The 20,091-nt window shown below is 52.7% G+C and overlaps 1 protein-coding gene and 1 non-coding gene across 2 annotated transcripts in view; both read right to left on the bottom strand.

Moving 5' to 3' along the window:
- Positions 1-243: 243 nt before the first annotated feature.
- Positions 244-20,091, bottom strand: part of LOC122387752 (KICSTOR complex protein SZT2-like) — a 39,773-nt gene continuing 19,925 nt past the window's right edge. Inside the window, exons 28-46 of the mRNA XM_043378203.1 lie at positions 18,989-19,074; positions 16,445-16,614; positions 15,694-15,872; positions 12,900-13,123; positions 11,936-12,115; positions 11,420-11,654; positions 10,424-11,001; positions 9,942-10,155; positions 9,414-9,547; positions 8,877-9,049; positions 8,136-8,245; positions 7,226-7,270; positions 5,846-5,930; positions 5,361-5,492; positions 4,727-4,747; positions 3,136-3,190; positions 2,166-2,404; positions 1,584-1,695; positions 244-1,239 (exon numbers count right to left, since the gene is read on the bottom strand). Coding sequence (XP_043234138.1) covers positions 1,069-1,239; positions 1,584-1,695; positions 2,166-2,404; positions 3,136-3,190; positions 4,727-4,747; positions 5,361-5,492; positions 5,846-5,930; positions 7,226-7,270; positions 8,136-8,245; positions 8,877-9,049; positions 9,414-9,547; positions 9,942-10,155; positions 10,424-11,001; positions 11,420-11,654; positions 11,936-12,115; positions 12,900-13,123; positions 15,694-15,872; positions 16,445-16,614; positions 18,989-19,074 — 3,143 coding nt within the window. The 3' untranslated portion in view covers positions 244-1,068. The remainder of the gene's footprint in view (positions 1,240-1,583; positions 1,696-2,165; positions 2,405-3,135; positions 3,191-4,726; positions 4,748-5,360; positions 5,493-5,845; positions 5,931-7,225; positions 7,271-8,135; positions 8,246-8,876; positions 9,050-9,413; positions 9,548-9,941; positions 10,156-10,423; positions 11,002-11,419; positions 11,655-11,935; positions 12,116-12,899; positions 13,124-15,693; positions 15,873-16,444; positions 16,615-18,988; positions 19,075-20,091) is intronic.
- Positions 12,765-12,848, bottom strand: Trnal-cag. The gene has a single exon. It is a non-coding gene; the product is annotated as a tRNA-Leu (tRNA).

The following is a 20,091-nucleotide window of genomic DNA, read 5'->3' as shown; positions in this document are numbered from 1 at the left end:
CCAACGAGTTCATTCTAGCGCTTGATGGTTAAGCACATTGGAATGTTTGGCGCATTGTCAAATAATGACAACACAGGCTGACTAGTGACTGGACCCAGATTCGGACGCGGCCTCTTTGGAACCGAGGAAGAATCTTTGACCTGCCTTTATTCGGACCAGTCGCGTTCAGCTAACGCAATGATGCATGCGAGACTTGAGCGTCAAAGCAAAGAAGAAACAAAAAGAAGAGACAAAACGACCGGGTAGTAGGCACTATAAGTTCACTTTATATTTCATAGGGCAATCCCGGTAAAAACTGGCACTTCATAAATCAGTTCACATACAGACATTCAGTCATTCAAGTTATATGATACCCTATGAGACCCATAGATACACAATAACAAAGAAATTATGTTTCACTTTGAGACAAAATAACACACCTTAGTAACTTGTCCGCCATAACATGTTTCACCCATACGCATCGCTCCGTCAAATGAACAACAGCTCGCACTACACTTAACATATTTCCACGCTTAGTCTAAGCTCGCCGGGATGCTCATTACCTAATGTCTGAAAGCGGGTCCGGCCCGACTGAGCCGCCACAAGCGTTCGACACAAAAATCAGCAGCAGCATGGAAACAAGCTGTGACAATGACAAATGGCACGTGTAATGTGTACGCACCGCACCATTTCAAAACCCGTGACAAACACAACGCCCGCAACGAACTCGGCTATCACAATCGTGCGGGGAAGCTCGAACACAATACGCCCCTTCTCGTATCATCATGGGTCGGACGGTCACTGCACGAGCCTTGCCTGACTGATTCAGCGACCACCGCATCGCAAGAGAGCTTTTCAAGGCAGCATGCTACACATCCCTGGCTACTAACAACGCTAATCGAACGCCCAAGACAGTGTGAATTCTGTACACCTCTGCACAGCTGAAAACCACCCCTGTCATCCATGGAATATCCAAATCCCCTCGCCAGTTTACAACCAAGGCGTGTATTCGTTGGCGGTATCTGTCTTTCTCCCGGCACTGGGCCGCTACCAATAACGCAGCGTATGCCCGCTGGGTCCCACAGACCTCTACTGTATGAAGCTGGCCCACATCTGGTAGCAGCAGCAGTTGACAAACTCCTCTGTCAGCCGATGCAGCAGTTGCTGATCGTATCCAGTCGAGGGGGCGGCGGCCGGCGGGGGCACGCCATCCTGCGGGGTGTCACCCGGCGCAGCCTCTCGCGTGACCAGATGGAGCTGCTGTGGACGGGGCACGGGCCGGTTATTGGACTGTGAGTATGGAGGATGAGATACTGACAGCACGGGGTACGGTGTTGTATGGACAATGGGGAACGGCCCGTGGGGGGTTACGGACGGTAGGATAGTGATAGTAGAGTCAGCGCCCAGTAGAGTAAGGACGGATGGGTGACCAGGTGCAAACAGCAGGGAACAGGCGACGAAGAACTTCTAAATAGACTACGATGGGAACGAACGATTAAAGCCATTTATGAACAGGTCACGGAGAGGCGAGTACTCATCGCGGTTCCACAGGGAGAGCGGCGTGTACTCACCACGGTTCGACAGGGGGAGGGACGGGTACTCACCACGGTTCGACAGGGAGCCTCGGCGTCCACACCGAGCACGAACAGGGCGCTGGTCTCGGCCGGCAGGATCACCACCAGGAACCGCTGGCACCCAGACTCAGACTGGTAATATCTGCAGGCGAAAGGTGAGCACGCGTCACATGCGCAGAAAAAGACACACTGGACGCAAATGGTGACACACTGGACGCATGCCATACTCGGTACATTCAATGTTGAGACTTACGAACGAGGCAAAGAAGAGTAGTGCTACGAAGATAATGGAAAGACCCCGGCCTCTGGAGGATTGAACAGGGCAGCGCAAAAGAAAGCAAGGTGGTCAATGCTGGGGAGGGGGCAGATAACAACGTGGAGGCGACGGCGCAGGAGGGTGGCAAATAGATGGGCGGAGAGAACGGCACTGACAGAGAAGACAGAGGACCGTTGGTGATAAAAATAGTGCCGACTGCCGACAACACAGGGAAAGGGCGGGCGTGGCGCAGCATGCATTTCATTTTGGTACCGAGGGATGGTGTACGCAAGTCTCATTTAGAGTAAAGATATTCTTCTCCACACCGTCCGTGACCATATATATCATATACTAACCGGTGGCAGTCGGAGTACTTGTTCATCAGGGTGCGGATGAGGCCGGTGTACCAGGAGGTGGACTGCTGCACCAGCGGCCGCAGTCGGGGGTCCATCTCGTCCAGAGGTCGGCAGCAGACCAGTGTCAGGAGCTCGGCCATCTCGGCGCAGCTCAGGCCGCCGGCAGACTGCAGGGACAAACACAGCTCAGCCGCCGGCCGCCAGACCGCGTGGACATGCATAGAGCTCAGCCCGGCAGACTGCGAACACAGACAGACACACAGATCAGCCCGCCAGACTGCGAGACACAGACACAAACACAGACAGACGCACAGATCAGCCCGCCAGACTGCGAGACACAGACACAAACACGGACACAATATACACAGAACAGCCCGCCAGACTGCGAGGCATAGACACAAACATAGAGCTCAGCCCGCCAGACTGCAAACAAAGACAGACACACAGATCAGCCCGCCAGACTGCGAGACACATACACAAACACAGATCAACCCGCCAGACCGGAGACAAAGACACAAACATAGACAAGCACACAGCTCAGCTAACCTGACAGCGAGACACCGACAAACACAGCTCAGCCCAACAGACAGCAGACTAGACAAACACAGCTCAGCCAACCAGACTGCAAACACAGACAAAAGCACAGTTAAGCACGTCAGACTACGAACACAAACAAACAAACACAGCTCTTCCCATCAGACTGCAAACACAGACACAGCTCAAACCGGCAGATTGCAAACAATGACAAACACACATAGCTCAGCCCGGCCGACTGGAGGCATGACATACAAACACAGATCAGACCATCGCCAGACTGCAGACACAAATACATTCGCACTGTAACAACATAATCGCAGTTAGTGAGCCGATGCACTGACACTAATGCCCAAAAGTTATCCGTCTGGCCGTACTCATCCCTCGGGCAGTCATTCCTCGGACAGTCCCGTGTGAGACACGCGGCGACACGTACCGAGTTGCGACTCCTGTCATCCTCGTCACGTAGTCGCTGCCACAGCGAGTCGCGCCTGGAACAGCGGGGGACGGGTGTTACCACTGGGGCGGCTACAACATGGAGAGCTCATGAACTGCTGACAATCGCTCCGCTTCACAAAGACGGCCGACGAACAGGGAGACCGAAGTCGTCCATGAAACTGATATTTGATGCCCAAGAGTAAGCATCATTTCACTCTTCATTTTCGACCACTGTTCCTCTTGCCTATTATCTTGATTTATCTAGTTTGTTTAGGTTGTCTATGAAACTGATAAATCGATGCTCAGCACTGAGTTCTCACTTCATCTCCTCCCCACAAACCTATAACAAGGTTCTTAAGATCACAGTCGTGGTTACCTTTCCCAAAAGCGAGGTCAATGCCCCAGCGGTGTTTTTGGGAGCAGTTCACAAGCTAGATAGCGACTCCGAAACAAGTTGGCAAATGAATATTCAGTACACCTTGACTCGTGGCACTAGCAAGGACAGCACAGCACATATAGCGATCAGGCAGTGTATCAAGGCGCAATGATCTGTCGCACGACACACATGCAGAAAGGCACGACATCATAGCGACCTAACTACCGTCAAGCCTGCTCGTGTCACATAGCTGTAAGTAGGTGCGCTCACGTGAAGGGCTGACTAAAACTAAGAACCGTGCTGGTATTCTGTGAATAAGAACGTCAAGCCATAGAGTAGCTACTTACATACTTACGTGCTACTACTCAGGGTGACGTACCATACATACGGATTTACTTTGAGCGGGCAAATGGCTGCTCCAGCCTCTCTCTCTCTCTCTCTCTCTCTCTCTCTCTCTCTCTCTCTCTCTCTCTCTCTCTCTCTCTCTCTCTCTCTCTCTCTCTCTCTCTCTCTCTCTCTCTCTCTCTCTCTCTCTCTCTCTCTCTCTCTCTCCTCTCCCTCTCTCTCACTCACTCTCCCTCCCCCTCCCTCTCTCTCTCTCCCTCTCTCTCGTCCATCTCAATATAACTTACGTCTTAATTAACGAAATGGACATAGCAGTAGGTACATGAAACTAAAAACACGCTGAATCATAAAACAGCAAATAGATACCGAGCCTAAAGGGATTGGGCAGGGTAGTCAGCAAGACTGGTGCCTAGGTGCTCAGTGTGCAGGACTACCACAACACTCATGCATTCAGCAGCCACATATACCCAGAGCTGAATGAGAAGGGCAGAAGGCTCAACCATGACGGCAGGTTCGCTGATCAGTCTGTGATCGAGGGCGGGTGGAGGTGGGAGGGGAAGGGCCATACGGCGGTGAAGTGGTCAGGGATAGAGTAAAAGGAAGAGAATCGGGAGACCACGTTCTTTTATGAGCGCTCAGTAAGGAAAAACAGCCTGAGCTTGGTAGCTGGTTGTACCGATGACTAGGTTAATGGTTGCATTGCTGGCTGGTTATCGATGGATATCCTGGGTATGGCCTCGGCAAAATAGTAGCTGCTAATGCCCAAAGACACAACGGTGGTGTGAAAGTGTGATGGACGGACACAGCAGGCGGCGGGAAGGGAGGGAGGTGGGGGGGGGGGGGGTCGCTCGCAGACGCAGCTGATTACCTGGTGAACGCATCCGCTTGGCTGTAACCACCAGCACACGGCGGGAGGTCAGTACTCTGTCAGGGGAAAGGGAGGGGAGGGGCGGACAGCACCCAGCCACCACACACACATACACACGCCCGACAGTCCCAGCGCCGGGCCGCATCCCACCACCGACAGCCGCCCACCAGAGCAGTGCATAGAGCATGAGCCCACACGGACGGACGAGCGGGCACAGCCAGCCGTACCAAAAACATTCAATCACCGTGTCCGCCTGCAGCTGCTGCACTCGTGTGGCCTAAGCGCGTGTCCTGCATCTGTCTGTTGTGTTTGTGTTGCCCCTCATCGTGTACAATTCTCTTGTGCTTTGTATCCAGTCTATGTAGAGTCCGGGTGACCACTTGCGTGTCATTTCTCGTGTACTGTATCCCTCTGTTGTGTCTGCCTGCAGCATCAGAATGCCCCGACAGAATATCTGCAGTAGACATTGGTGCTCGCCGTATTCGTTTGTCTGTGTGTCTGTCTGCCGCCCTAGTGAACCTTGGCGCCCGTTGTATCGTCTGCCTGTCCGTCTGCCGCCCTGACTAGCCTGCAGTGGACCTTGGCGTCTCTTGTGCCTGCCTATCTATGTGCCTGTCCTGCCGCCCCGACATACCTGCAGTGGACCTTGGCGCGCTCGACCACCTCCTCGATGCGGTGGCGGACCCGCTTCACCTCATCCACCAGAGCCGACTGCATGAACTGCTCGTGGGACGAGAAGTAGCCCAGGTAGTGCACCGACTCGGGCCTGCCGAGGTAGGATACAGTCTATATTAGACACTGTCCAGTTTGGCTTGCTTACTAAACCATACGATCATCCGTTCCATTCCTAATAACGAAGAGGCTAATTAAATTGAATTAAATCATACAATATTCATGACGGAGTGAAACGGGCCAGTGAAAGAAATACACACCTCATTGTATTGTCCAAAGTTCTGTAGATATGTGAGGACTTTGATGGGACGACTAGTGACTACACCTTGTCATCCTGTGGGGTTGGAGAACGGGGTCCGAACTCCGAAGTACAGGACTACAACTCACAATTCTGAGGAAGGTATTGTAGAGGACATGGAACGGGGTCTAAAGAAGAGCAGGACCTACCTGAGCGTGCCGTAGGAGCTGAAGAAGCCGCTGCCGGAGCTGCTGGTGGCCATATCATCGCTCTGACTGCTGGCGCCGCTGGTCTCTGTGGTAGGACACAAACACGATAGTCACACACACCCATAGCTAAGATCTTGAGCAGGTAACATCTACAAGTACCAAGAAGAAGAAAGCAACTATCCGGGATCAACAGCTACGGCCTACGACAACAACTAACCGCAGATTGTTTGAAATAGACAAACACTACTCGTTACATACGACTGATCATCGTCACAACTGCTGCAGAGGCCCACAACCAGCGTCAGTCTCGGAAACAAGCACCGAATTCCTAACGCTCCGAATGCCGAATCTGTCGCTGACAGACATACATTACAGTCACCCACGACCAGTCAATCCCAGTCTCAGCTGCATGGGTCCCAGATGTAACGATTGAGGCCAGCGTAAGCCATGTCCATTTCCAATCGTTCCCTCGATGCATGTCGGTGTTAGTCGATCGAATAGGTGATGTCCCGTGCGTGACAGGATATCTACAGATGCGACCAGACTTCCAGTCCAATGCGTGTACAGCCGTCATTCGCTTCGGCGAGTGTATGGACATTGGACGGATCAGCATCTTATCACTAAGGGCTGCTAATGTTAGTCAAGCGGTCGGAGTGCGGAGAGAGAGAATCAGCAGAGAACAGGTGCCGGTGAAGAAGCAAGACGGCCTAGACAGCAGACAGGTTCGTCGCAGCAGAATGCAGACACGTCCGGTAAGTACAGGCAAAATGGACAGCACAGATACAGCTAGCGTAGCCAGTCCGCTGGCGGCGCGGCAACGCTGTCCGCTCGGGAGAGACGTCCATCCAACATGTAGAGTGCACACTGTACACTAGTCAATACCTCGTACAGAGGCACTGCACAATTCTGTACACAGTCTAGCCCAATGATATTGTGCATAATGTACAATTTTCAAGACCGTCTAGTGTACAGAGAACCCAATAAGGAATGGCTCGAAACATACAATGTACAGTAGTGTAGTGTATGTTGTTAATTGCCATTGACAGCATTCCCCGTGAGCAGTCAGCGCAGACAGGAACCAGTGATCTGCATGCGCCGTTTCGTCCGTGTCTCCTGGCACGAGTAACCATCACCGTCATGAGGTCATGCTCCGACCGCGTCATCAGCGTGAGGCCATGCTCCGAATATGTCACCCGTGCCGAGAGGTTCTGTTTCGTGCCAGTGTTTGACGCCCCAGCCGTCAAACGCTCGCGACCATCGTCAGCGAAACTCGAGCAGAGGAGACAGACGGAGATAGAAAGCAGTGAAGTCAGCCTCGCCCGCCGAGAGTCGGGGACCCGTGGAGCGAGGATGGGGAGTAACGGAGAGTCAGGGACTCACCCGACCGATGGGGACGCCGATCCGGAGCAGGAACCCTACCCGCGCCTGTGGGGAGACAGCGTCCGGCACTGGTGACCGGGGGTTAGCACAGGGGATGGGGCGAGCCGCGGCAAACCCAGCTCACACAGACACCAAACCACTAGCTACGACATTGGAGGCGCGACAACACAGCCAGGCTACTACTACTGCCGGGGAGTGATGGCGGCCGTGACATTCGACATCCAAACGATACACAACGTCCAGAATATTGGATTAAAAAGCAGCTCGCATCAAAATGTTAACCCTGCCCCATGCTATCTGAGCTACCAAACCAACAAATAACATCAAGTTTGACACGGGAAACGTTGCTAAGGGTTTGCTTTAAAAAAACCTTTCGCTCTCTGTTACGAGCGGTGAACTTTCAAAACCGTTGTTGATAATTTTTTCTTCAATACGATTCATATTATTTTTGCATTCGTTGCAATAATTAATAAGGATTAAAGTGTTATCCAACAGAAGTGTCATCAAAATTGGCAGCCAATTTTATTCTGCTGCATCGCTGGAATCTGACCAAAGAGAAGAATAGCCGTTTGATCAGCCAACATCGACACATATTAGTCACTGGATGTTACCAACGTTGATACCAAAACCAATGCAGAAACATGCTCATCAAAACAATTTTCACGGCAATTGGCTGGGCAAAATGTCGCTACTGGCCGTTTCGGACGGACAGAGTTTTTGGAGCCCAGCCTGGAACGGAATCCCAACAGCATCCCAGACCATCCACAAATGGGCGCCTCCGACCCACCAAAGGGCGTCCCAGGCTCACCAAAGGGCGTCCCAGACCCACCCAAGGGCGCCCATGATATCCTCACAAGCTGATGACGCCCGTGCACCACCCGAGGGCGTCCGCCGAGTCCCTGAGACCCACCTGAGGGCGCCGCCGAGTCGGAAGTTTCAGTCTGCTGCAGTCCAGGCGCAGTGTCCACTCGCCGGTAGTTCTCAAACACCCGCTCGATGAACATGGTCGGGTAGATCTCCCTGTGAAAGATAAATCATTGATGATAACGGGGATGGATACTACGAGTAATGACAGCAGGTTACCGTAGACGGACACGGTGAACGGTCGCTCACGCACATACTGTTACGTGTACCATCGTATAATAACATACGGTACGTGCTGCCGGTCGTGTTACTGCTGTCAAACAAACAAACACCACTGGCTATCAAGTCCGACAGCCTCGAGAGGAATTGCAGTGGCCAGTACTCCCCCAACACCTATCCGTGCTTCTATCCTCAGGACACTGAAATCCTTCTCCTCCACGCCGCAACCCCCCTCCGGGCTGGACAGGCAACTTTATCTCATGCGGGCTGCTCCCTTGGAGCGGCACCGCTGCTCCTGAGGGAGCGCACCCCGTAGCCGGGTGCAGTGAGTGCCTTGGGGCTGGGTGGCCTGTCCTCTGGACGGGCTCAGCCCCGGCGACTCACTAGGGTGCCTGCCCAGACCAATGTCTCCCCCTAAATCCTATCATCCTTCCGGCTCTGCAATGGTCTTGTCGACCGAAAGGGCCTAACCCAACAAAACAAACAAACAAACAAACTCCCCCAAGTGTCTCTTGAAGTCTGACACACGTTTCCGTAGTCCTAGGGAGGAAGTGGTGCCGTCTCTCACCGTCTGCTGGTCATCAGCACGTAAAACTTGAGCCGGAGCCGGGTGTCTGCGGCCGGATCTGCCAGGTCCCTGGACACCACCAGCGCCAGGTCGTACATCACAGACTGCTTGGGCGACTCGGAGCGGTGCACCTCGCGCTGACTGAGCTGGATCAGTACATACTCGTCCTCCGTCTGTGGATAGTTGAAATGACAGTCACTCTAACAGTCAGAGGAACAGCTGGATCAATGCACGCTAGTCCTGCATCTGTGGAGTTATTATCACAGTCATTGTCGGCTCGTTGTGTGAAAGCAAAATCGATTTCTGTGAGAAGAAAGATTCATAATGACAGTCACAATCTTAATCAGCTGAATCAGGTTGCAAAACTCGTTCTCTGTCCGTTGGCAGATAAATTGACATTCTAGTACAAACTTGTCATTTGCTGGTGAGAGAAGGTTATCATTTAGTCATAGTCTAATAATTATAACAGTCCGTTGGTCCATCCGCCCGTCCTTCCTCCCGTCCGTCTGTCCTTTCGTCCCCTCTGCGCGCTCTCACCGTCTCCTCGCCGCTGTCCTCGAACAGCGGGATCATGCGGAGCACGCGCATCTCGTAGCGTTTCTCGTGTGTCAGCAGGTAGTTGTAGAGCTGGTCGGGCGAGGTGGACGTCTGTTCCTCGATCGTCACTGTACCTGACGACGGACGGAGGCGGAAGACAGCAGTCAGGGGAAGGGTTAGGGAAGCTTAAGATATACTGGCGAAGTGTGCACCGTTCTAGGCCCATATAATTATACCATGTTCTGTGTCGCATTCATAGCTTGAAACTGACAGAGCTATAGTAGAAGCAATAAAACATGCTAGAAACCAACATGTGTAACACTGCCAATAATCTGAAAACTTCGTCTTAACAGCTTAGTGGCTTCATCTCAACGACGGCGTAATTGTCTGAGCCCCTGGTCCAGCTTAATCGTCTGAGAAATAACAAAGAATAGCTACATAACTAAGCGATTGTTTAAACAAAACCCCTCTCAATCCCTCCCTCCCTCACGCATATCGCTATCCTCACCGAGCCGTCCCGTCACCCACCTGTGGCCATGAAGTTTCTCGCGTGCGTCGGCCCCTTGGGGTAGTAGTTGTAGAAATCCTCCAGGAACGAGGTGATGTGCAGACCCTGGCGCAGCATCAGCGGCCGCCCGCTGACGTACTGCTGCATCATGCGCAGGTGGTAGTCGTGCATGTAAGAGTGCAGGTGCGTGTGCGCACGGATGTGGTCGCACTCGACCAGAAAACTCTGCAGCGCCTGGGGAGGGAGTTCGGTCGTCAGCGGGGAGAAGATGAGACGTGGTGGGTTCGGTGAACTGTTGCAAATCGATGAAATACTTAGCTGCAAGAGTGACATGATAATTAGGACTCTAATCCGATAAATCTCGTAAGTCTAGTAAGTCTAAAATCTACACATTTATCGAGGTCAGCAAACAAATTCGTAGCCGTCAGCTCCTCCCTGACAGACGTTCACGCTCCCATGCCACCAATCTCCCGACATATCCCTTTCCCGACACGACTCTGACCTGCGAGTTGACGGGCGGAGCGCGGCCTCGCAGTCGCATCCTCAGTCCCTCCAGCGCGTACAGCTTCACGTAGAAGAAGGGCTCCTCGACGCCGATCTGGAAGAGGAGGTAGCCGCCGCCGCCGATGATGACCCGGTGCAGGTAGGCGCACACGGGCGGATCCTGGGCGTCCGGCCGCCGGCCCTTCAGGCCGTACTGCAGCGGCAGGAAGCGCATCGTCTGCAGGTACTGCAGGTACTCGCCCAACAGCGAGGAGCACAGCGTTTCGTGCCACCGTTCGTCGGCTGCCTGACGCCGCAGTCGCGGTGACGGCCGGCCACCCGAGCGGCAGGAGGTCTCGGAGGGGTGCCGCGCGCGGGGCGGCCGCGGGCGCGCCGCTACCTCCCGCGCCGTGGACAGCGCCTGGTCTCGGGTGACGGCTGTCTGCCAGCGCCAGGAAGGCAGGAAGAGCAGCGGCGAGAAGCAGAAGTGGAGCAGCCGGCCGGAGCCCTTCAGCAGGCGCACGAAGCTCTCCATGGTCGAGTCCTTGTCCAGTGACTCGGGCGTCTGGCACTGGTGATAGAGCTTCTTCTGCTCGTCTGAAGAGATGAGGTGGCACATAAGTGATGTCAGAGAAATAGAGGAAGGCAGTCAGCGGGGGAAGTGGTCACAATCAAAGCGGTCGCCAAACCACCGAGCATGACTGTTCGTTTCATACCAAAGTAGTCGATGAGAGCAGCTCCTTTGCTTATGATGGGCTAACGCCAGAATACTTGCATAAACTGGGTAGGGTAGCGGGTACATAATTATGCTTGTCTCATTAAATGTTACATAGCTGATGTGTGTATGATAATAAAAAAAAACCACCGTAATGCCTGCTGATCAAGCATCGTCAGTCACCGACAGCGGTAAGTTCGGAGTCAGATATCCTACCCCAACCAGAATCCAAAATCCGCCGTGATCTGAATGACGGGGCCACCGCAGTTCACTCTCTAAGCTCACTTTTGACCGACTCACCTCCCTTCCTGTTGGCCTTGAGCACCTCGAACAGCTGCGTTCCGTGCCGCAGCACCGCGTCGGCGGTCGGGCCGGGAGCCATCAGCGGGCCCGGTTTACAGTCGCGCAGCGTCTCGGTGAAGAGCCGGGAGCGGGCGCCGGCGTGGCTCCGGTGGCCCGGCTGCTGGCCCGGCGGCGACGACTGGCGGATCAGGTGCAGAATGTGCGGCATCTGGTTCAGGTATGCGTTTGGCGCCTGTGGGAACGAGAAACACGGGTGGTGTCAGGACAGTCAACGTAGGGAGACAGGCGGCGTTAGTGGGGACCAGAAGGCCAGATTATAAGACTGGAGCACACATAACCAAGTCACAAGCATACATTATAACCTATCTCTCATTGTTCTAGTCTGAGCTACAGACTTCTCTACATGACAGATATCCGTATCTGAACGCACATCCCTGACCACCATCATCAATGAGGTCTTCTCCCACCCCCTTCCGGTCTCGTTTCGTCCCCTGGGGAAAGGGAAGTCCTCACCTCTCCGGCCGCCTGGTCGGGCCGCCTGGTGAACGGCTGATGGTGGAACAGACCCAGCTTCTGCGCCACGATCGAGTGCAGCAGAGAGCAGCGCGCGTTCGTCCACTGACACAGGTCCGAGCACTTGACGTGCAGGTGGTCCCACTTCTCCTTGGGCCAGTTGTACGTGTACAGCTCCACCTAAAAGACAAATGGCATGTGATTCTCACAAAAATCTAATAAGGGATGTCACCCCCAGTGAATTGCATTGTTTTGATGCTACCTAAAAACCCACAGCTTACAAGTCACAATGCAGCCTGCCTCTTTCAACATGTCGAGCATCTGAGTCAGAAAGGAATGGGATAATCGTGGAAGCAAGCCATTTTGAAGGTATAATTGCATAAACAGTACCACCAAGTAATTCACTCTTTACGGGCGATGCACGTTTGTTTTGTTTTGTTGGGTTAGGCCCTTTCTGTCCAATGGGACCATTTCAGAGCCGGGAGGATGATAGGATCTAGGGGGAGACATTGGTCTGGGCAGGCACCCTAGTGAGTCACCGGGGCTGAGCCCGTCCAGAGGACAGGCCACCCAGCCCCAAGGTACTCACTGCACCCGGCTACGGGGTGCGCTCCCTCGGGAGCAGCGGTGTCGCTCCATGGGAGCAGCCCGCATGAGATAAAGTTGCCTGTCCAGCCCGGAGGGCGGTTGCGGCGTGGAGTGGAAGGATTTTAGTATCCTGAGGATAGATGAGCACGGAACGGTCGAGCGATGCACGTCGGTTGGTGCTCGGATGAATACTCCAACGCCACCCATTCAGTAGATCTACAGGGGGCCGGTGAAAACAGTTTGTCAGAAGTGGGATTCGAACCCACGCCTGGAGAACCAGACTGCGACCTGAACGCAGCGCCTTAGACCGCTCGGCCATCCTGACATAACACTCACACCGCGCAAACGCACAAGTGGCCACTCTTCACCCCCTCACCTGGTTTCCGCTGACCCGCGCCCAGGCCAGCTTCTGTTTGGCCAGTGGGATGGAGGTGGTGAGACAGCCGGGCGAGGCGGTCAGGTCGCCCGGGCTGCGGAACGAGTGGCTGCCCGTGGAGGGACCCGGGGAGGGGGGCACCGAGGAGCACTGCGTCGACTCGGCCGGCGTCGGGGTGCCCAGCTGACCGCTGAAACTCAGCCGGTGCGCCGCCATCCGCACGTCTGAAACATAGTGGGGCCGGGCTGACAAAACGGCAAAGCACGACGAGACACAGGGAAAGGCCGGGCAGAGCTTTGTCATTATGGCAAGGGTTATCTCCCCTGCCCCCCCCCCCCCCTCCATAGCACTCGCCGTGTAAATCACAACCTCCCCCGGTCCCACACTTCCTCACCCCAGCCAGCAATTCGCTTGGGCTGAACTGTGGCAAGCGTCGGGCAGCTTGGGCTTAGCTTGGGTTTGCCCACTTTGATCAAAACCAATGTATTTTTTACTAGGGCTGAGCTGGGGCATGCCGCAGCTATGCCCACGTGCGGATAGCAGTAGCTCAGCCCGACATCTGCCCGCGCATCCAAAACAGGCTTAACTTGGGCGGAGCGCGGGCTGATCAAGCTGGCTGTGTCCTTCGGCTAACTGGAGTAAAGCCGGAGCTTAGCCATACTTGTTCGGCTGTTCGCGCATGCGCAGTTCTGCGCCAATCATGTGCAGTGTTTGTGACAGTCTGTGCGCTGTGCGACGAAACGACACACCGGTGTTGGGGCATTTGGTGGTTGATGTTTGGGCGCGTGTGACAGCGCGAAGAAGGGATAGTGCTCACTGCTCTTATCAAGTGGACTGGCATGGAGTTTTACGGTAGGTAAGTCATAAGTGTATTGAATGGTGCGCTTGATCGTATGTAAACGTCATGATTTTGACTGAGTTTGACGCCATCAAACATGAAGCTGAATAGCTGTTCAGCCTGGCGACTTATACCCTCGCTCAGAAAAGCTGCATTCCGTGCCTTTATATCTTTGTGAAATACCAGCACTTCTGACCCAGGAAAATGAAATACAAAACACAAATATTTATCTACTTATCACCGAGCACGCTCATTCTCTGTCCGCATTTAAAATCAAATGAACATTTTATACGGATCAATGCGAAGTGTTTTTACAGTATTAATGCATCAATAAGTTATTTTTCAAGCAAACATGCAATGTAAATTAAACCAATTAATCTCTTTTTCAGGTACGTACCATTAGAGCAAATGGTTCCAAAAAATGGAATAGTTATACAAACCAGGACCGGGTGGACGCCGCAGTTGCCCTCGCCAAGTGGTTTAGCGGAAACTGCCTGCTTATAATTAAGTAGGTATACCTACATATACGGAAACTGCGCCGAAAGCTGGCCGACCACCTACTGCAGATGTGTGTGTGTGGAGGAGCCAGACGCCTCCAAAGCTCCCATTCACCAGAGTGAAGTTCCTTATAAACGATTGTTTGCTTATTGCTTTATGTCTTATGAGCGATTACTTGCTGTCCTTACTTTATGCTTTCAGTTGAGTGTTTAACCAAGTATTATGAACGGGGAGGGAGGCTAGCGGGCCTTGTGATTGTTTTATAGTTTTGATGGCGTTTTTTCATGACTCATGCCATATTACTGCTGCAGTTTGCAGTCCACTGTTTCATGTATTTGTGTTTCATTTGACGTGTCTGTAGTCGTTTGAAATATATATTCAATCAAAGTCAACCACTACTTTCCTTTTGTAATGCTCGAGCCTCGATGACCGGTTAACAGAGCATATGAGTGACCGTAACACTTTTAAATATGCATTGAAACCGCACAACCTGCTGAAAGTGCATTGGCTGCTCCTTGCTACTTGATCCAGTGTGAAGCAAAAGCAAGATGAAGTCAAGTCGAGACTTGAGAAAACAGGAGCCATCACTCGAGCCGAACCCGAGCAAAGCCACAGCAGTTTGCAATGTATAAACCCCATTCATTTCTATGGCTTAAGTCGGGATAGACAGGGCACACAGAGTGGGCTTGCCGGAGTTCAGCCCGCTCGGGCCCAGAGTAATCTCCATTATATAAATGGATTCACTGCTCGGGCTTAAATCGGGCTATCGCCAATCGTCGCTCAACTAGGGCTAAACTACGGCTGTCCGGAGCTCGCAGAGCGGGCATACCTCCGGCAGAGCATGGGCTTTAGTCGGCGTATTTGTGTCATACGCCGACTTTAGCCCAAGCGCTAGCCGACTTTAGCCCGACTAAAAATCTCGGGCAATCCGCACTTGAGCCTGCTTGGGCCCGGATCAAAATTGCTGGCTGGGACATTCGCCCTGTGTAACCCACGGCCCGCAGTCCCTTCCGCAACTCAGAGCGGGAACGCACTCCCTGTCCTCCCGTGTAGCTCCCATCCCTCCCTGTGATACTCACAGTCCTCCCACGGTGACCATGTCCAACCAGCAGCAGTCCCCGTGTAACACAGCCTCCCTGTATCCCTCACAGTCCCCTGTTATACTCACACTCCTCCCTGTGGCCATGTCCCACCAACAGCAGTCCCTCGCGGTCCCCCTGTATCCCTCATAGTCCCCTGATATACTCACAGTCCCTGTGAGACTCACAAGTCACAGTCCTCACTGTGGCCATGTCCCACCAGCAGCAGTCCCTCACAGTCCCCCTGTGATACTCACAGTCCCCCTGTGATACTCACAGTCCTCCCTGTGGCCATGTCCGACCAGCAGCAGTCCCTCGCAGTCCCTGTGATACTCACAGTCCCCCCTGTGATACTCACAGTCCCACCTGTGATACTCACAGTCCTCCCTGTGGCCATGTCCGACCAGCAGCAGTCCCTCGCAGTCGTGACTGTCCAGGTCGGCACTGTCACACAGCACGTGACCTCCGTCCACGGCTCGGCATATGTGGCAGCTCAGAGACGGACACTCTTCCTGAATGAGTCGCATCAGACCGGACACGAACGCGCCAACGGTGTACCTGAAAGGGGACGATCGATATAGTGACGAACAGTTACCTGGCAGAGTTGCAAAACGATCAGTACATCCAGTGTATCTGGCTGAAGCAAAAAACTATCAATACAGTGACTAACGAACCTCAGTGTACCTGAAAGCCCAAAAAGGGAGCAGAACATATCGGCATAGCGATGAACTCATCCGGAGCATGCCTTACCGGGGCGACTAACATGTTGGCATGCTGGCGGACGCCGCCTGCCAGCCGCAGCCGCGGCCGAACACAACCGGTTCAGAAGGATGGGGGCAGGGCATACGGCCAGTGTCATCTACCCACGCGATGATTGAAAGAGAGCTACCAGGGGAGTTGCAAGAAACGACACGTCACACCTGTGCCAGGAGTTGGAAGCGGACAGGCCGGGCGAGAGGACAAATTTGTTTGTGGTTCGTTTGAGGCGCGTAACTATTGAAGAAGACCGTATGCTATTTGAGGATTGTGATATCTCACCTGTTGCTGAGTGCGACCGAGTGCCCTTTGAAGCTCGCTCTCTCACCTGTTGCTGAGTACGACCGAGTGCCGTTTGAAGCTCGCTCTCTCACCTGTTGCTGAGTACGACCGTGTGCCGTTTGAGGTTGGGCACGCTGAGCTCACTGCCGAACTGCAGCCACTGCCTCAGCATGTCCCCGTACATGGGTCGCAGAGGTACCGGCTCCCCGGAGGCGGGGCGGCGAGGCGTTGACTGACCCGACGAGCAGGCCGCCGGCGGGTCCTGGTCAGTGGTTGCAAGTCAGTGGTCGGACATACGTAAGTGGGCAATGAGCAGTATGTATCGTTCTGTTAGCATGGCGAATAGTGGGCTACAGGAGAGTCAATTTATCGACACGGGGCGCAAAAGCAAACTGTTAATTGGGGGAGAGCCTACTGGGTGACCAGTTTGCTGTCGCTTTATGACGTTTCCTGCTGAAAAAGTAACGACAGAAGCTGAAGAAAATGGTTATTTGTTTCCGAGCATATGCAATTACGCGCACGTAAATAATGTGACAACAGCGTAAGATTCGTATCATGCAATGGTCAATAGCGACGATCCAACTCAACTAGCAAAAAGAAATTAGGCAAGACGGATCCATAAAGATACTCGGTTGCATGGCGGTGCCCGAAAATGACAACTACAAACGGTCGAGCGAGGTATAAATATAAGTTCTTTTAAGAAACACAACAGCGCAAGCCCGCAATTGGTGTGAGGCAGTGAGCAATTCACACAGCGCAGCCCCTCCCAGCACGCGCTCAAGCACGAAAATAAGAGCGTAAACCCCAGCTATAACAGCTCCCTTGCCATAGGGAACGCATATGAGAGAAGGACCATCATGGTAATGCAATGAAGCTGGTATGAAAAGTGAAAACAGCTGATAAGCAAGGCACCGTTCAAATCTTTGTGGGCCCATTTCCGCGGAGTGCAGTTGCACTGGGTTATCGTTAGCCTAAAGAACATAATAAGGTATGAACGGTGTCGAAAGCCAACTGTAAGTGCGGGTGGAATTGAGCTACCAGCAACAGCTAGCATTGAATGAACAGAGTATTACTCACGAAAGCCCAGGACTGCAGAAAAATGAAGAGCAGTCGATAACATAAACATCAATAGCTTTTCAGAATGGACAGCATGAGACTTTGAGCTAATCCGCAAGGCAAAGGGAAGAGAGGATCTGGAGCGCAATCGTGCATGAACAAAGAATATCGGGAATAATATCAGATTGTTATCATTCCACCCATCACGCTCGGGAAGTAGCAAAGGCAGGACTGCTTTACCAATTTCTTTCGACGTGCAGGGATTACGGGCGAGCGCCGACCCTAATTCCCGTGAATTATGTCTCAAGACAGTTTCTCAGACGAGATGTTGAACCCTAAACCGTATCTCAAAATAACTGCAACAGACAACACCGCAGCCAAGTAGGTAGTTACATAATACATACATACACAATACACATGTGCTGTATTGCATGTTCATACAGATACGATGCGACAATCCCTACACCTCCCGTGCAGGCAATGAAGCGGCACATCCAAAGCAGCCCCTGTGACGGTGACCCTGTTATGTACGGTGGAGATCCCTGGAAACTAAGGTCGACTATTCAGCGGGGCACCCGCTATGTGTCAGCGCCCAGCGTGTCAGCGTGTCAGCGGACGGCGGCCGAGCGTGTCAGCGTGTGTCAGTGTCAGCGTGTCAGGCACGGTGTGAGCCGCGTGCCGCGCCGGTCCCCGCCCGGGTAGTTACCGGGAACGGCGGCTCGCTACTGTCCTGTGGAGCGGAGCTGGCTAAATGCCGCAGCTGCAGCGCAAACACCTGCTGACCAAACACCGACCGGCCTGACTGTCGACTGTGCGCAACGTTAGCCGACACTCCCCCACGACAGTGAACTAGTCCCTGGGAGTTCAGCGGTACTACATACAGGGTGCATGGCCAATGCTACAGCAAAACTACGAAAGGCGTCCAACAGAGTGCTAATTCACTGCTAAATAGGGACGGTAGTAGTAAAAGTTATTTGCACTTTCAAATTTGCAAGGCACTTCGAAAATTTCGTCTGGCAAACGTTAGAAAGAACGGCTTAAAAGTGCCTGAATCATTTGTTTGTTTATTGGCGCTTTAGGACGCGTCGACTGCAAAAAGTGCCTCGATCACTTCGCACGTATTAATGCACGTATCACTGCAAATGCAATGCTGAAAAAAAACTCTCTGAAAAGTCGCGACTAAAATGTTCTCGGATGCATTGGAGTTATAATATCAAGTGCATCAAAGTACATCAAAGTACATCAAAGAGCTACGCTTCAAATCCGTCCGTCCTCACGTTTGCCAGACTATAAACGTTATTCAAAACCGAATTACCAAACACTAGTGAGTAGTGCAAGAAACTGAGTATTTGGTTAAAATATGTTAGAGAAACTAAGCGATCATCTTAACGAGTGAAACAAGCAATTCATCGGTGATGTAAAATCGAAAAGTGCAACAGAAACAATATTAGGTGGGCCCGCTAGCTAGAAACACACCATGGACAGGGAGCAAACTAAACTGCAGCGTGCAGCCTGCACTACAGCCTGATGCAGCTCGAGACTGGGGACGTGCGGTCGGCCGCTCAGGTCGGGTCACTGACCTGTAGCTGGGTCAGAGGTGACGAGATGCGGCGGTCCAGGAACCGAGCCATGGCCGAGGGAGGAGGGTCCTCCAGCGGGCGGCCGGCTGCGGCAGACGCGACACAGGTCAGGTCAGGTCGGGTCAGGTCAGACAAACATTACCAGCAAAAACTCGTCAAAAATCCGTTAGGCTCCATAAGAAGACGAGGCTGGATTCGTATATTTGTTATTAACCCGAGATCAAACATTAAATGTCGAACAGCATTGTCGAGACAAATCGAGTAAAACAGGCGACAATATTATCAATGTCCGCCACCAAATTAATGTCAGCCAATTCGGTTTAGTTATCATTATTGGTTGTAGTGTTATGTGTTATTGGGTTGAAAGTCAGCAAGATCCGGTTTCATGATAGGGTTAATAGTGTTATTCGTTGCGTTACGATCGCCATTGTTATGAACCCAAGTGCTCGCGGTTTGGTAGCGCTGAGATTCATCATAGTCATACGTTCGACTGATTTTAGAGACAATAGGCGGTGCTCTTGAAGTTGATACAGCGTTCTGTGTACAGTCAGTCAGAGTCTTGAAAGTAACGTGCATGGTGCGGTTGGTCCATCAAGCCCAACCGGGGAAGGGCTGCTAAATTTGAGAGTCACTGAACCAATCGATATCTTCATCCATCCCCAACGTCTTCCTCAGTTGGGCTTGATGGATCCACCGTACCTATGCGCGGTACTTTCAAGACTAACTGTACTGTGAATACTAAAATATACCAAGACAACGTCTTTTTGTTTTACGGGGCAGCCAACAATATCGGCTTTTACAGAGACCTGACTGTTCCAAACTGAAATATAAACTAATTCTATCTATCGACAGACAAGGACAGATGACCAGAGACAGACGGGCATACACACAGAGACACACACATACATACAGATAATCGTCCAGCAGACAGACAATAGACGGACGCACGGACGGACGGAGCGCAGCCGCTCAAGCCGGGCAGCGATGAGCTCAATAAGACCCGCAGATAAGCGCATATCAGCGCCCAGCCTTGTGAGATCCGCGGGTGAGGCGCAGCGTAATGCGTATTCCTGGCTGAGCGCGACACGACCAGCAGTTGACGG

Source organism: Amphibalanus amphitrite, unplaced genomic scaffold (genome assembly GCF_019059575.1).
Source record: "Amphibalanus amphitrite isolate SeventyFive unplaced genomic scaffold, NRLGWU_Aamphi_draft 000296F_arrow, whole genome shotgun sequence".
Taxonomy (NCBI): Eukaryota; Metazoa; Arthropoda; class Thecostraca; order Balanomorpha; family Balanidae; genus Amphibalanus; species Amphibalanus amphitrite.
The sequence above is the reverse complement of the archived record's forward strand: the minus strand, read 5'-3'. Positions and strand labels throughout refer to the sequence as shown.